The 15,068-nt window shown below is 33.0% G+C and overlaps 1 protein-coding gene across 3 annotated transcripts in view; it reads left to right on the plus strand.

Moving 5' to 3' along the window:
* LOC143226704 (uncharacterized) overlaps positions 1–4,860 on the plus strand; it is a 39,198-nt gene extending 34,338 nt beyond the window's left edge. For all 3 annotated transcript variants that reach the window (XM_076458042.1, XM_076458051.1, XM_076458060.1), the window contains exon 12: positions 2,518–4,860. In XM_076458042.1, coding sequence (XP_076314157.1) covers positions 2,518–2,711 — 194 coding nt within the window. In that variant the 3' untranslated portion in view covers positions 2,712–4,860. The remainder of the gene's footprint in view (positions 1–2,517) is intronic.
* Positions 4,861–15,068: the final 10,208 nt, after the last annotated feature.

A 15,068-nucleotide genomic window follows, 5' to 3' on the forward strand; every position in this document is an offset into this window, starting at 1 on the left:
TTATTAACCATAGCATTTTTTCCTCTCTTATCACATCCCTCTTATTTCACTCCTATTGTCTCCTTTGTTCACCCCATTGTAAACATTTTTTGATTGGTATCTCAATGTGGTTCTTTGTGCTCTTACCCAGTCTTTTTTAGAATTCTTGGCTTCCTGTCTCTTATGCTACTTGTCCTTGAACACCTATTTTTGGCTTCTATTTGCTTGTTGTTGTTGTCAGTTGGATGTCTTCACCCTTGATATTACACATATCCTTTATCATAGTACCTATGTTCTCCTGTATCCAAACCTTAGTTTTTTATGGTTTTTCTTCTGTGGTTTATGTTCCTGCTCATTTATCTATTGAAACCCTTCCTCTACCTGAGACATTTCTCTGTGATCCTTGAGGTTGGATTTGCCAAGTTATTCAATTGGCTTATTCTTTTTTGTCTTCCAGATCCCACCTTATTTTCCTGATATCCTTGCACAAGATCCATTACCTTACCGTCTCTCTGACTGCCCTCTTCTGTTCCTTGTTAGGGGAGGTCATTGAAGCTGGCATGTGGATCATACCACTCACCTCCATTATTATTGTCTTGTCCTCCCCCTTCCTTCAAATGAATTGCGGTAATCCTTGCTATTTTCCAGCTTATAACCACTAGGGTGTTGAACCATGGAGATATCCTCTTGAGTTTCCTCAATTCCACACAGTTGAGAACAGGTAAGTGGTCTTTTGTTGGTGTAAATGGTGTGAACCTTTCTATTTCTGTGGAACAGACATAATTTCTTGACACTTCCTAGTTTTAGACTGGAGATGATCCACCAACTACATTTCACCCCTCTGGGTGAGATTTTGTATCCTACTGCCACCTGGATGTTAGTTCTCAGGTGGTATGATGTTGGATTAGAATAGGACCAGCTAACATGTGGTTGTTTGGGACCCTCATCCTACTGCATACTGGATAATAAATTCCCAATGCTGCCAACTTTGTATTGAAGTTGCCCATCATGTTGCATTATCCCTTCCTACTATTGCCTAGATCCAACATCTAGATGGCAACCTGTTGATTGTGTACTGTGTCTGCACACACTTGCTATGGATAGGATGACAGAATGGAAGCCATTTTTTCTTCTGCTTCATAGTCTTGAGATGAAAATGTTAGAGACCCTTCTCCAACTTTGGACTGTAGCTGACCCACCAAATATGGTTGGCATGCCATAGCCATTCTACATCAATTGACATTTCAAATTATGTGTTGGATGTGCATATTTTTTTCCCAGTTTTGCAACAAGTATTTTCACAGTGGATGAAGATTATTGTTGAAACAGGTATGGTGCAGTCACCCACAGGTGAGTCCCTCTACATTGAGGTTTTGCACTTCATGGGCCCTCTCCAGTTGCTTCCTCAAGGTTTCTCATCTAGATAAATTTTGCACTGGTCCCTCCACCAGTTCATTGTGAGAGGAGGTAGGTATCAATCAGAAATACATTTCCACTGTAGGAAAATTATAGCATTCATTAATGAAAGGGGAAATGAAGATAAAAATGACAACAATAAAGGAGGATGAGTGTTATACACTTAACAACCTTCCATGGAATAATTAAGTATTTACCATTAAAAACAGTCCATCAGTGTGTACCTTATATTAGTCACCTGTTATATATTTACCATGATCATTCTGGGCCAAGATATTCCAAGTGACATTTTTAACCCTGCTACCAACCTTCAGATGTCAAGGGACAATCAAGACTGTAAATATAATGTTATGACACATGTTACTAATACTGTTTTCTCTTTGTGTTTTTATTAAGTTTATTTATACCTAAATCAAGTAAGATTAAAAAAGTTATTCATGGGTTTACTTGTAATTATCGTACCCTGTGATGATTGGTACACGTAGCAGTATCCTTTACAACAAATAAAATTCTTCAGAATAATTACTGTTTTAAATATTATTAAAAATGGGTTTGTATTATCATAAAATGAAGTTTGCAGGATAAACAATACATTGAAATATAAAGGTTTTTATCAACCTAAGAAGATTTTTTGTTCTGTTAAAAGCTATTTTTTTAGGTACAATTGCAACAGTAAACTGAGAAAACATTTAGTAATAACGGAATGTAATTACATGGGAAAACTTTGAGATGTACAGGGTAATGAGTGCAACTAGGCCTTATTTTGTTGTTTGGTGATACGTGAAGTTGTGGTAAGTTGAAATATATTTAGGTGAACTATGAATGACAGAATTTGTTAATAATTTTTTTTGCTAATCTGAGGTAATTTAAAATTTATTTCAACAGTGTACAGTAGCTCCATGTTTCTGTTATTGCCAAATCTTTTGTACAGCTGTTGATGTATTTTCATAACATATAATAAAACATTAGTTATTGAATTTTGATGGAGTTTATATTTGTTAAAACCACTAAATTGGATACTTGAAAATGACAGTGCCAAATTTCTTTTACTGATTAGTCTATGAAAACAACATATATATATATAAACTTGTGCATTTTTTAATGTCTTGTATTTAATTTCAGGTCGAAAATGGCATGCTGAGAATGAGAACAGTGATCAAAACAGCTTGAATTTAAATAGTTTTCTTGAAGATGATTCTGATATGAATAAACATGCAGAATCAGACTCAGACTGGAATCCAGGTGAGGACAGTGATGAAGACATTGGCAGACTAGTAAAAGAAGCTGAAAGTTTCACAAAAAACAAACACATATAGATTGGAAGTCATTTTATCACCTACGATGTTTTTTTGTCTTTATTACAAATACATAAAGATTAACTATGAAAACATAACTAATTAATACAAGTTTTGTAAATATTGAGGCTACAAGATGTATGCTTTTACCTGGGTTATTTCATCTTTCATTTGTAAATGGTAAGTTGAAATATTGTAAATTACACAATTATTACAAAGTTTTATATTTTAAGGCTTGTAATATGTAAAGTAAAAAAAAAAAATTTGAAAAGCTAAAAATAAATAAAGTTCAAATGTTACCAGGATGGAATACTGAGGAACATTCTCTTCATAACAATGAAATATTTAAATCTTATAAATGTTGATTCAGTAAAAGCAGAAATATGCTTACAAAAATAAATTTTATTTTCTATGCCTGTGCTACAGGAGCAAAAATTCTCTGTATCTGATGGTATCTGAAACAGCTTCTCTGATTAGAAGGATAAAGTAATTATATTTTTTTGTTAGTTCTTATGCTGTTGGTCACAGAAGTAATATAATTATGTCGGGTTTTACAGAAACAATATAAATATATTGATTATTTAAGAGAAAATGGTGATTGTGGTATTCAGTAGTTAAAGAAACATTGTGATTCTTGGTTTTTTTTGCTTGCATTATTTAAAGCATTCTGCACATCTGAATTGTAGATATTTTCTGAATTCTTTGTTTCTACAATTTAATATTAAGTTAAAACTCTGTACTGTATTACAGTATTATCTATGACAAAAGAACAACGTATAAAGGAACTATATAATTTGATTTGCATTAAAGTTTATGCCATCTGAGGAACTCCATAATTAAGCACCAGGTGGCTCATAAAATACTTGGAAATAGTCACCACTTTATCAAAAATAGCATTTCAGCATGTTTGCTGTTGGAGAAATGTGTGATTTAATGTAACCTAAGATATGAGTAGTTTGTACCCCTAATTAGGTGTTAATATAATTTAATGGTTTATTTACCCGCAAAAGTTTGGGTTTTCAAATTATAAAGGAATAGGTAAAACTGAGTGATATACGGGTGTTATGAAGTAGTGTCTTGTACATATACCTGTCTTGGCAGAATTTATCTGAGAAACAGATTAATAAGACTTATGGTGTGTAAGGTTTACACTTGTTATTGAAGCTGTGTTTAGCCATGTGAAACAAGTATAAAAATTCTTAAAGGGGAAGCTGTGTCTTTAACGAAGTATATAGAAAATAATCTTTATTTTAGTGCAGTGTGTGTTTGCTATTGTGCTGTATATTTGTGAACACATTCTGTGACTTCCAAGTCTTTACTCTGACAAGCTGTTGGTAGGTGACAGTACTGTGTTTTCAGCCAGTTTTTCAATCAACAAATCTTGTGCAAATACAGTTTAATAGGTTAATTATATGACATTGCTTTAAAACAAATGTCTTGAGATAGTTAAATTAATTTTGTTGTATTTTGCATTTTAACAGTTCTGTAATTACTCATCTTTGTTGCTATTTTACTAAAACTTAATTCTTTTATTAGAATTTGTTAATTTCAAATACTTTTAAGATTTGAATGCAAATAAAAGCACTAACAGCTTTATAAGTATATATAAAGTACTTAAAAAACTGCAGCCAAATAGCCACTTTTAGTTATCCTTTGATTAGTTTCATATGGAATTGTTATGTGGATGGAAACATCTATTTTGTTTAATGGTATAGTTTTAGGATTATCATGGACTTCTTTTTTTCAAATGGCCTTCAGAGAATATAAGAGAACATTCAAATAATTCATTACATTTTAGTAATTCTCAAGGCTTTCTAAAAATATGATGAAAAACAGTTATCACATAACTTTTGGTTACCTTTTAGAAAATGTACGTATGTTGGTCATCAAATTTTTTATTTTTTCCATTTACCAGAAAGGTGTGGCTAGCTTGATAAATGTGCACATCTTGAGAATTTATTGAAATAATTTGTTCCTTTTGTCTGTGCTTGTATGATAAATAAAAGGTTCAGAATTCTCAGTGGAATCAAACAATTCGTTGTTGTTTTTAAGTACATTTGTTACAAGTTTTAAAGAGTGTATCAATAGATTTAAGAGTATAGATGATATGTAATTAATCAGACATGATGTATGTGTATACAGTTGCCTCATTAAATTACTTGTTTTACTGGTATTATAGCATCTTTATTAAATGTTGAAATTATTTTATTTAAACCTTACATGAGTGAAAACCATACATTTTAAACATCACACATGAAGTTGTTTCCTTTAACTGTTTTATAGTTGATATTTTTGTTAAACTGTCAAACTAAAACAGAAATATACTTGGCCTAGAAATTTCTTAACAGTGAGTGCAGTGTGCATTTAATTTTAAATTTACTTGTGCCCATCTCCTTATGAAGAATTAATTTGTTTCAATGACCTTCTTAAGGTCATCAAGGGTATACGTTTTTGAATGGTATGTATGTGTTATAAGTTTTAAAAACCTTTTTTCTTTCATTTAGACAATATTTTAAGTGTGTATTGACAAAAAAATGTATTTAGTTTTTGAAGTAACAATTAAAAATACCCCTTTGATGTAGTAGACGCTATCTTATCTCTCAAAAACAAACTAATCATAAGATGCAAAGAAACAAACGTTGATATAAAAGTAATTTGCTGTAATTAGTTTTCCTTAAAAATGATTAGTTTGAAATAAAGGAAAATTCTTGGTGTGCCAACATACTAGAATAACAGCTTTATCTGAAAAACAAAATCTAGAAGTAGCAAGGACCAAATTAAGGTGAAAACTTGTCCTGAAGGAAACTAAAAATAAAATATTGTAAAAGTAAATGAGAGACCTATTGTTGTACATTGTTAGAGTAAAGAAACATGGAACTCGAGCAGTAGTTTTATACTTAGTAAGAACACGGAAAATGAAAAGAAAAACCCTTTCTGTTTTTTAAACATGTAGTGAACAGTGAGAAAAGACAAAAGAAATACAAGCAGTAGATTTGAACTTAAAAGTGAGAAGTAAGTACAGTGAGAGAAAAGCCAACTGACGGTATAAAGTTGTTTTATGCTAGGAATAGTAAAGCAACGTAAAATTCGAGCATTGGTGTAATAATGCAAGCTAAATATATAAACAAAAATTAACTTAAGAAAGTAAATTTTGAACTAATGAAAGAAATCGTGTATTAAAAAAAGCTGACAAAAAGTAAGTACTGGATTCAAGGCTGGATCTAGGGTCTTATTGGCTCTAGGCTTTTCAACTTATAAAGGCCCCCTCAAAACAGAACCTTTGCGTGCAATACATATATAGTCATAGTTTGCTTGAGGCCTACTAATTTGTGCGAAGCCCTGGGCTTCAGTCCGATAAATCCATGCCTTAGTCCGGGGTTGAGTGGATTGTCAACTCTACTGTTGCAATAATGGAAGGATCTTCACAATAATGGAGATTTGAATATGTTAAAGTCTGGGATTGTCGTACGTTGTTATGAAACGAAAGACACAAGACGTAACATGAAATTAAAATGAAACAGTTGAAGTAAGATAAAAGTCTGATTTTAGCGGTAAGACTGGTGTATGATGATGTTAAAAGTGGCATTGACCTATTAAATTTATAAATAACAATCCGTGTTTAAGTAAAAGCAATTGAAAATAAAGTAGATTTGAGAACGAACTAGCATGCACCATCAACATGATACATGAAACAAAGACAAGACTTGCAATGGGTAATGAATGAATCTGGGAAAAAAAAAAAATAAAGATACCCAGTCAGCAGGTACGAGAAGAAAGACAAGACCGTGGTGAATCCCAGATGTACGTGTCTGAGTCTGAAAAAACAAACAAAACATTTATACTTATTGTTCATCTTTCTGCAGCTGGTAAATCAGAAAACTGATTCACAAAAGCCTGTGGAAATCACTGCTTCACGTGATAGTAGCCACAAGTTAAAGCATGATGACGTAATATAACTAAGCCATAACAAAACAGAGGCCTTCCTTGTTTGGACTGTTACAGAAAGCAACAACTATGGCCTAATTTGGCACGTGATCCTGACTGGATTTAGTACGTTTTGAACTAGTGAACATGAGATATACGTTATTGGAAAAGGACATCATCTTATTTGTAAGATGCCACACTGGTAATAATACTTGTAAAGAAATACCGTACTTTCAGAAATATCTAGGTTTTTTTTTTTTTTTTTGTAAATGCCCAAAACTAGCGTATTCAAGCTATTGCGTTTTCTTTAAAACTAAAGACACTTCGTGTTAATATTGAAAATAGTAAAACATGCTATTAATATCAGATAAAATGTTCATTCTAACGCCGGAACTGCTGATAGATATGACTTAAAACTTGGCGGAAGACGTATCTTGATTATTTGTCTTATCTTTCAAGAACAGTCTCCCGGTGGTACAGCTGCAAGTTTTCGGATTTACAATGCTGAAATCAAGGATTCGATTTCCCATGGTGAACACAGCAGATAGCCCGATGTAGTTTCGCTATAAGAAAACACACTTTCAAGAACGAATTATAATATGTACGTAAATTGCCTTCTCTAGTTTAGTTTCTGTATAACATTTGTGGTGTTATGTATATAGTGTTGTAATATGCGTGGTATCTTGAGTTGTCTTATCCTATTTACTTTCAGTGTTTTTCGTTTCAATATAATACTAGTATCAACATTTAAGATCTGTAGCTTTCGTTAATACAAATATTATGGTGCGATCTGTGCTACGAAACTTTGCCCTTCAAAATAAACTGGAAGTAATTAGTTGTGTGGTTTTGAAAATAACCATGGCCATTGTAGTTTGACGTGTGTTAAATTCATGTATTATCCTCTAGTCGTACTTGCAATATTGATTGACGTGAGTACTTTTTAATGTCTGTCAGTCTTACTTGGTTGAGTAAATACGAGTTTAAACAAAATGAAGCCCAACTTATGTCCTTTTATACTTTCGTTTCCGTATCTCTAGTGTTGTAAGTATAGTGTTATAATATTTGTGGTGTTATGATACGTTTGGTGTTATATGCATGGTATCTTGAGTTGTCTCATCATATTTACTTTTAGTATTTTTCGTCTCGATATATCACAACTATCAGCACTATGTTCTGTAACTTTCTTTAATACAGATATTATGGTTCGAACTGTCACTTCTACATTATCTATCTTCGTCCATTGCCTTATTAGAAAAACAACACTGCAGTTTTCGTTCAACACACGTAAAGTGGTGTGACCACTGTAACATATATTTTCTACAAGTATCTGTGTGTTATCCAACACAAAGTAGATTAAATACGGATAACATAACTAGAGGGAGACTTATGATTTAGAATACAAGAGTTTGATCAGAGTGTTGAAACAGCGTACGAAATTAATTGTGAATACTATTCTAATAGGAATTAATCGAAAAAGTAGAAATATTGCTGGTTTTATAAGTGCAAAAATGAAAACCTATCAATTTTATGTTGAAATGTGAGTTTTACCAGGAGAAAGGAAAGTAACAAAGGTTACCACCAAATTCGTATAAAAACACAGTGAAATTTACAAATTTTAGTCATGTGGACCATCATTAATACAATGGAAGCAGCTATGGTTTTGATTGATTTGATGACCCAAGGGTTCTCCGCTCTTACAGCGGTAAGTCTTTTAAAACGCTAAAATCAGGGGTTCGATTCCTCTCGGTGGACTCAGCAGATGGCCCGATGTGGCTTTGCTATAAAAAAATACACACACATATGACCCAAGGATAATATCTGCATCAGTCTCAGTCCGTAACCAGTAAAAGTCTTGTTTTTCAGGTTGGATACATGTATCCTGTTGACGCAGAACTCGAGCACAGGTTTATTTTCAATGTTTTACTTGTTCTGTTGGTTATTTCTAGAACGAAGTATATTTCTGTAATACTTTGTTTTTTTTTCATTTTGGAAATAGGTAAGTGCTTAAGCAAGTTTCAATATTTAGTTTTCTCCAAGTGAATTTTACGTGTAAGTTACAGATTTTTTGGTTCTCGTATGGGAAAGATGTAAATTTTATTTAACAAACTGACTTTTTTTTTCTCAAATTCAGAAAATAACTGCGGTAAATCATGCCTTTAGTATACATCCGCACCAGGTTGTGTTAGAATTGTACGTAAACATTGTCTGACTTTTGTTCTTTATGTTTGACATTCGAAGGATAAATTCAATACTCAGCTATCAGAGTTTTGGAGTATTAGGATATTTCCGGATCTAGTATTCGAAAAGACGAGTTTAGTAAACTATTATGAGAAATAGAAAGAAGTTTCGAAATAAAAATGAGTAAAATAATTTTTTTATTGGCTAAATACAAGTAATTTAACAATAGCTGATCGTTGAATAGTTGCATTGGAGTTAGTTAAAAATGATACGAACTGTATTAATAATAAATAGATAAAATATGTTGTGGAAGAAAACATAAAATTTTATCTGCAGAGGAAATTGGTGAGGGTTTAATTGTAAAAAGAATGAGTCCACGAGATCAGCAAGCCAAGAAGCAACAGATAGAAAAATTACATTGAGGACGAGACTTCACGGGATAGTTTCACTTGCAGGTTTCAGAAAAGAATATGATTGGAAACTTCCACACTGCTACTACAGCCTCACGTAACTGAACAATCAAAATGTTGGACCACATACATCGAGAATGCCTTATCTCAACGTGAAAGTCGTAAAACAGTCCTGTATACACAAGATAATGGAGAATACCACACTCTATGTCATAAATTTCAGCTTATTTGATCGAATCCTGTTATGAACAGTAACACTTAGGGTGGAAGTGGTACACGACCTCTACCGGATTTAACATATTCTGAATTATATTCACTATGTACGATGCATTTCCTTCACTGTTTCCCAAACTTTATCGGACTAGATCCCTAATATTATGAATATTGATATAGCTGACTTAAGAAGTTTAATCCACACAATGCGACTTTTAGAAAACTAAACAGATGAAACTGCAATGTGATAGGTAGGATGTTACGAGACGATCAAGTTAAGAGTCTGGAGTTATCATATTGCCGAAGCACGTCTTTTAGAAACAGATGTATATTGATCTTTTAACACAATCACTTGTAGTTTACTCAGCGTTCGGGTGTCTCAACGGTAAGCCTGAGGGCTTATTTACAGTAAAAATCGGTTTTCGATAATTATGGTAGACAGAGCACAGATTACCCATTGTATAATTTTGTACAAATCAGTTCAAAGTCAGCATGTACAAAAGTTTATTTTTCTACATTGGAATGCTTTTAAATTATCTGTAGATATTTATTTACTGTTGGAAATAGTCTTAAACAAAACATAGACATCATGTTTAAAATAATAACATAACATCTCCTAATAAATAAATTTTAAAAAATCTTAAACCTATCCCTTATCATTCATATGCTTATCAAGCTTTCTTTTAAGCTCACTTAATGTTACTGCCTCCACAACATTTGAAGGTAACGCATTCCAAACGCCAACTATCGTGCTAGAAAAATAAAATTGTCTTAGCTGAAGATGCCTTCTACCGTGTCATAGTTTATACTTGTGTCCCCTAGTCCTACTATTCTCACTGTTTAATATGAAAAAAAGACGATGCATCAACGTTATCAATTCTCTCTACAACCTTAAATACTTCAACCAGATATTCCCTAAACTCTTCTTTTTCAAGGAAAAACAATGTGAGAAATTTCAATCTTTCCTCATATGAAAACCGTCACATCCCAAGTACCACTCTGGTAACCCTCCTCTGAACCATTTTCAACAATTCAATGTCTTTTCTAAGGTAAGAAGCCCAAGACTGAACACACTAATCTAAATATGGCCTATTCAGTGACTTATACAATGAAATTATAACTTCGTTAATCTTACATTCAAAATCGTTGTAGATACAACTTAAAGTCCTAATTGTCCTACCACTATCAACATCATACTAACTGGATAGCTTAAAGAGATTAATCAGCCATTACACCAAGATTCCTTTCTTTCATGACATTGTTAATATTATTCCCATCCAAATTATACTTATACTTCAAATTATGATAACACACATGTATTATCTTGTATTTATTATAATTAAAACACATCTGTCATTTATTTGCCCAACTCACTAAATGATCTATATCCTTATGTAAAGCAGCAGCATTCTTTTAGCAGCTAGCAACATCTAAAATTTTAACATCATCTACAAATTTAAATAATTTATTGATCATTCCTTTATCGATGTCATTGATACAAAACAAAAGTAGCAAAGGTCTTAACACGGAGCCCTGAGGTGCTCTCCTTCTAACATTAACCATTCGTAACAACACTGCTTTCGTCCATCCAGCCACTCGTCTATCTATTATACGCTACATTTACAGAGACAATTTGTTTTGTCTTTTGTGTGGCACCCTGTAAAATGCTTTCTGAAAATCCAGATACACCAAATATACACTCTCACTTTCATCTAAATAAGCAGTAATGTTTTCAAAGAATATCATAAAAGTTTGTAAGGCAATATTTTCCCTTAATGAAACCATACTGACTAACCAATAACATTGTAAACTTTGTTAAATTACTTTGCAAAGCATCTTTTATCAGATTTTGGAAACTTTTCACACAAATGATGTATGACTATGCAAGGACTGACAAAAAATAGTAGCAAGTGGCTTACATATTCAACTTTTAACGTCAAAACCCTGGAGAACTATCCACTGGTTCAACGTTTTTTAAACTTCCCAACTGTTTCTTAACATGCTCAAAACTAATGCAGTTCTATTATTCGATCTTGTTTTCGTCTATGAAATGTCTGTCCAAGATGTTTAATACTACTTGATAGTAAAAACCGAAGAAAAAAAAAACTTAATAAGTTAGCGATCTCATAATCAACTGATACGAGTCATCCTTTATCATATATCAAGGGTCCTATCTCCATCCTAATAGTTTGTTCACCCTTGATGCATTTACAGAAATTCTATTTATTATTTTTACATTTTTAACCTACATTTCTTCATACATCCTTTTTGATGTCCTAATTCCCTGTTTCACCAACTTTATGATGTGCTGTAGTCTATTAAACCTACCGTCGTACCAGTCAATTTCAATTTCTTAAATTTATGATACTTTTTAAAATTTTATCTCTTATTCTCTTTGTGAATCAACCTGGGTTTTTACTTGCAGCTACCACTTTCTTTCTCTGAGGAATATGTTTACCTTGAATATTTAAAAGTTTATCTTTAAATATTTTCCTCGTCTGATCAGTGTCCTCAACAAACTCAACAACCCAATTCATAATTGATATTTATTACCTTTTGGAAATTTGTAATCGAAATATCATTATTTCTTATCTTTCTATGCAGCAAAACATTAAACCTAATCGAGCATTGATCACTTGCAATCAGATGTTCTCCGATTTCACCTTCTTGATCATTTCTAAATTTGAAGTTAGCAATATATCTAAAATAACATTGTTTCTAGTAGGTTCCTTGAAGAAGGCATCTTTAACTGTTTCCAAAAACCTTTCTTCCCTTCGTTTTGAAGTTAAAATAATCTATAATTATAATTTCATTAACAGCTGAAATCTCAATTTGTATCATTAGTAGTTTATAAAAAATTCCCACCAAATGCCTTTTCCATTTATATCCACTAATAGAAACCCAAATTAATTCAATCGCCTTGCTATTATATTTGTTATTCTCAACTTTTACATGTTATAACTCACATTTTACTAATCAAACCCCAAGCGTGATAAGGCGTGCGACTCGTAATCCGAGGGTCGCGGGTTCGCATCGCCGTCGCGCCAAAACATGCTCGCCTTCTCAGCCGTGGGGGCGTTATAATGTGACGGTCAATCCCACTATTCGTTGGTAAAAGAGTAGCCCAAGAGTTGGCGGTGAGTGGTGATGACTAGCTGCCTTCCCTCTAGTCTTACACTGCTAAATTAGGGACGGCTAGCACAGATAGCCCTCGAGTAGCTTTGTGCGAAATTCAAAAAACAAACAAACTAATCAAACCCCCCCACCGCCCCCAGTTGATACACTATCCCCACTAAATAACCTGTAGCCATGTATTTAAAAGAAACTTTTGTTATTAAATTAATCCACGTTTAAACATGTTTCAATTGCAATTACAGTAAAATCCTCCATCCCTACTAAAAGTCATATATTTTATTTCTTATACTTTTAACATTACAATATTAACAATTAGGTGTACCCGTATAATCTGCTTTTTTTATCTTCTCTATTCCGGCACTCACCACTGTCTTGTCTTAGTTTAAAACCTTTCTTAACAGCTGATTTAACAGCCCTAGAAAAGAACCCAGCACTAATTATATTTAAATGTAAGTCATCCATTTCAAAAAGTCCCTTCTTCCATTGAACTGATCCCTCAAGTCCAAGGAGCTAATATTCTTATTCTTACATACTAACCTAAGCCTAGCATTTAGACCTAATGACCTAATTATAACTTCATCCACACAATTAATTCTGTGCAGTATCCCTGACAAAATAAAGTTATGGCCTCTATCAATCTATTGTACTTATCAATTATCTCCTCTGACCCACCCTTCCCCAGATCATTAGCTTCTACATGTATAACAAAAATGCTTCATTTCTAATAACTTTACTATATCTCTTGCTTGCTCTGTCAAATATATCATACACCTGTTCCACTGGATAGCATACTGTAATTATTTTCTCCCTATTCACCCCACAGACTATCCTTTGATAGTCAAAGAATTACCTATAACTATAACCTCATTAATTTATCATGCACATCCTTTTCTACCCTTTTGTTTTCCTTCCCTTCATTAGTTTCTTGTCTGCAGAAGCAAAGGTATAAAATTTGTGCTCAGTAGAATAGAAATATTACAATGAAATTTCCTACTTTTAGCCCAAATATTACGCTTTCTAACTTCCTGAAAGTTATCTGCCCTAAAACTTATGTTATTCTTAAAATACTGCTGCCATTTCCGACAGTCTACACTTCTCTTTATCTATCGTCTTCATTTTAATTAGGATAGTCCCCAACTTACAAACTCTACATTAAAATTGCACTACTACTCTCCTTAAAAGTATATGCCAGTCCCGAGTTCCCAAATAAAACCAACCCATTGCATCTATGACCTCTAACAAGTTGTGAACACGTAATCCCTACACGAGTCTTAACTACTGTATTTATACTTATAGCCTGGAAATAAACATTCAATACCAAATACCATTAGCCTATCGTCAATAATGTTGAACAACATGAATGTTTTAGTGATGTTATGCATTTCAAAGAAATGTGAATGTATTTCTGGTTGTCTGAAACGTAACAAGTGCATTATTTACTTATAATTTTTTTATATACCTTAAATCTGTATGGTAAAGCTCAACGGAAGGGAAATTATTTGCTCGGACATTGCTTGTGTTTCAGTAATTTAAAACTAACCCAGCGAAGCATCAATGTTTTGTTGTTGATTGTTTCCTTAAGAATAGTGGCAGGTAACATCTTTTAAAACGTTCATAAATTGTAAAAGAAAACAAAATCTTTATTTTAGGTTTCCGATTTACAGAAAAATAATGTAATTGTTCTATTACGACAGTTTTAATTAATGCTATTTTATATTAGATAATACGTGTTGTTTCAATAAAAATTCTGAATATAACGAATCTCATTTCGAATGCAGCATTTTTAAAATTAATTTTCAGAAGTCAAAATATTAAACACAGCTCTATGCAGAGGTGGATAAAGAATATATATACATATAACACAAGAAAACTGTAAAAAACATCACATTTAGCAACTCTTCACATACGTAGTTCATTCGTACTTTTAAATAGTGGTTTTCATTGTGATTTAAGGCCCGGCATGGCCGAGCGCGTAAGGCGTGCGACTCGTAATCCGAGGGTCGCGGGTTCGCGCCCGCGTCGCGCTAAACATGCTCGCCCTCCCAGCCGTGGGGGTGTATAATGTGACGGTCAATCCCACTATTCGTTGGTAAAAGAGTAGCCCAAGAGTTGGCGGTGGGTGGTGATGACTAGCTGCCTTCCCTCTAGTCTTACACTGCTAAATTAGGGACGGCTAGCAGAGATAGCCCTCGAGTAGCTTTGTGCGAAATTCCAAAACAAACAAACTAACAATCATTGTGATTTAAAACAAGTCCTTGCTTTACAGAAGTGGTAAAACCACTTAAAGGTTGCATCATGCCAAAAATAACGACATCTAAGGGAAGATAAACACACTTACCAATCTCAGTTTTCTACGCGATGAATTCAAGCAACTGAACTGCTATTTTTATAGTCTGAAAAATTAATTTACGTTTCGCTTGTTAATATATACGTAACAGCTGAAAACTAGGAGTTGATTAAATGGTAAGTATTTCATTATTAGATTTGTTTTACATAATTTTAGAAGAAAGGAAGAACT

This window comes from Tachypleus tridentatus, chromosome 1 (assembly GCF_004210375.1).
Source record: "Tachypleus tridentatus isolate NWPU-2018 chromosome 1, ASM421037v1, whole genome shotgun sequence".
In the NCBI taxonomy this organism is placed as follows: Eukaryota; Metazoa; Arthropoda; class Merostomata; order Xiphosura; family Limulidae; genus Tachypleus; species Tachypleus tridentatus.